Source organism: Myotis davidii, unplaced genomic scaffold, assembly GCF_000327345.1.
Source record: "Myotis davidii unplaced genomic scaffold, ASM32734v1 scaffold1577, whole genome shotgun sequence".
Lineage (NCBI taxonomy): Eukaryota > Metazoa > Chordata > Mammalia > Chiroptera > Vespertilionidae > Myotis > Myotis davidii.
The window spans coordinates 374306-376126 of NW_006288857.1; the positions used below are offsets into that span (position 1 = coordinate 374306).

At 51.1% G+C, this 1821-nt stretch overlaps 1 protein-coding gene across 1 annotated transcript in view; it reads left to right on the forward strand.

Annotated features, from left to right (window-relative positions):
- Positions 1-1821, forward strand: part of POU2F2 (POU class 2 homeobox 2) — a gene marked incomplete at its 3' end in the record, with an annotated part of 53191 nt that overhangs the window by 47261 nt on the left and 4109 nt on the right. The window contains exon 8 of the mRNA XM_006761084.1: positions 1791-1819. Within this exon, the coding sequence (XP_006761147.1) occupies positions 1791-1819 (29 nt within the window). The remainder of the gene's footprint in view (positions 1-1790; positions 1820-1821) is intronic.

The following is a 1821-nucleotide window of genomic DNA, read 5'->3' on the forward strand; positions in this document are numbered from 1 at the left end:
TGTACCACTAATTTGCTGTGGAGCCTTAAGCAAGTCACTCTCGCTGTCGGGATCTCCCTCTGTAGCAGTGACTTTCAACCGGTGTGCTGCAAGAATTTTTAAAACGTGCCATAGCTGACTATTTAGTCAGGCGCACTGGCTTCTTTCCCCTTCGATTGTCAAATTAAAAAATGACAACAGCCAACACAACAATAGCCGTCTAGTGTGAATGAATAAAAATTATACCTATTTTTTGTCAGATGGGTAAAAATATATTTTTTGGTGTACCGCAGAATTTTAGTAATTAGTTTATGTGTGCCGTGAGATGAAAAAGGTTAAAAATCGTGGAATGAGGGGAGTCAACCAAATCAGTGGCTCTTAGCCCTTCAGGCACATGGACTCCTTTGAGAAGTCGACGGAAGATTTGATCCGACCCCACTACCCCGAATGCACATGTGCACAAACACGGGAAACTTGGGAGGTTTGAAAGTTTTGGGGTTCAAATGCCTTGGGTCTCTTCCAGGACTCCAAATGGAAGGTTCTCTGAAGAAGGGTCTGCTGGGTACTAATTCACACCCACCTTCCAGATCAGACACTGAAAACCGGGGGCTCACAGATATGTGTTCTTTGGCCCACACCATATTGTAAAAATTGAATTAGCTGACAAGAAAATTCCCAGTAAATGCCAGATTCCCAGCTTCTCTGGATAAACCGGAAGTTCTGGCAGAACTGATCTGTGTCCATGTGGCTTGGTGGCAGTTGGCTGCTGGTCACTGGCCGAAGCAGGGGTCTCCTCAAACAGGGAGCGAGCTCTCCAGGCCGCCTCGGCCTCCCCCTGCCTGGTCCCCATGGCCTTTCTTGGTTTGCTGCCTGGGTTCTAGACTTGCATAACGAATTGTTCACAATCCATTATAGATTTCAAAATTCCCTTCTACCCATTTTTGTAACAGTCCTTTCAAAGAATTATATGAACTATTTAGAAAACCCTTAAAGTTTAGGGACTAATAGAGGGCCTAGTGCAATTGTGAAGTCCGGAAAGTCAAGCTGTCTTGTAATGTGGGCACCCATGTCTTGTAATTTGGCTGCAAAACCTGTCTTGACCTGATCCAAGGCGATGAGTGACTTTGCTTTATCCCTCCTGTGTGATTCGGGCTTTGCTGAGAATGTTAATGTGTCCGATTACGGGGGTGATGCCTGGACCCTGATGGGTGGTGTCAGTCCCGGCGAGATATATGCTCCATGTAGGCTTTCTAAAATATGAGAAATTCCTGAATTCCAAAACAGATCTGGCCCCAGAGTTTTGGATAATGGATCAGGGACCTGTGTGACCAACTTCCCCGCACCCACCGCCTGCTTCAGATCTTTTGTGTTTAGGGAAATATCATTTTTTAAACCAAGTTTTCCCAACAAGCCCATGCGGTGGGCAGAGCAGCTGTGATTGTCCCATCCTGCGGAGGGGGAAACTGAGTCCCCCAGCAATTCCGCAGCAGAGCCCCTGACTCCCTGTGGGAGAGGAGATTGAATCATGGCCCCCAGCTCCCGGGAAAGAGCCCTAGGCGCAAGAACCCGCCTGCTCCTCCGGGAGTTTGCAGCTGGAGGGAATCGGCAGAGTTCCAGCAGCGAGAGGCCCCACGCGGGGCAGCAGGGGGTCACCCTGGGGGAACTGACAGCCCAGTGGGGGCCGGTGGAGGGGACCTGCGGGCAGGAGCTGGACAGCAGGGAGGGAGTCAGGGAGGGAGGGCTGCGCAGCCACTGCTGAGCCCCATCCTGGCCCTCCGTCCTGCATCCCGCCCACCTGCCCACCCCACCAGGCCGTGACCCGCCCTACGCTGCCCGACCCGC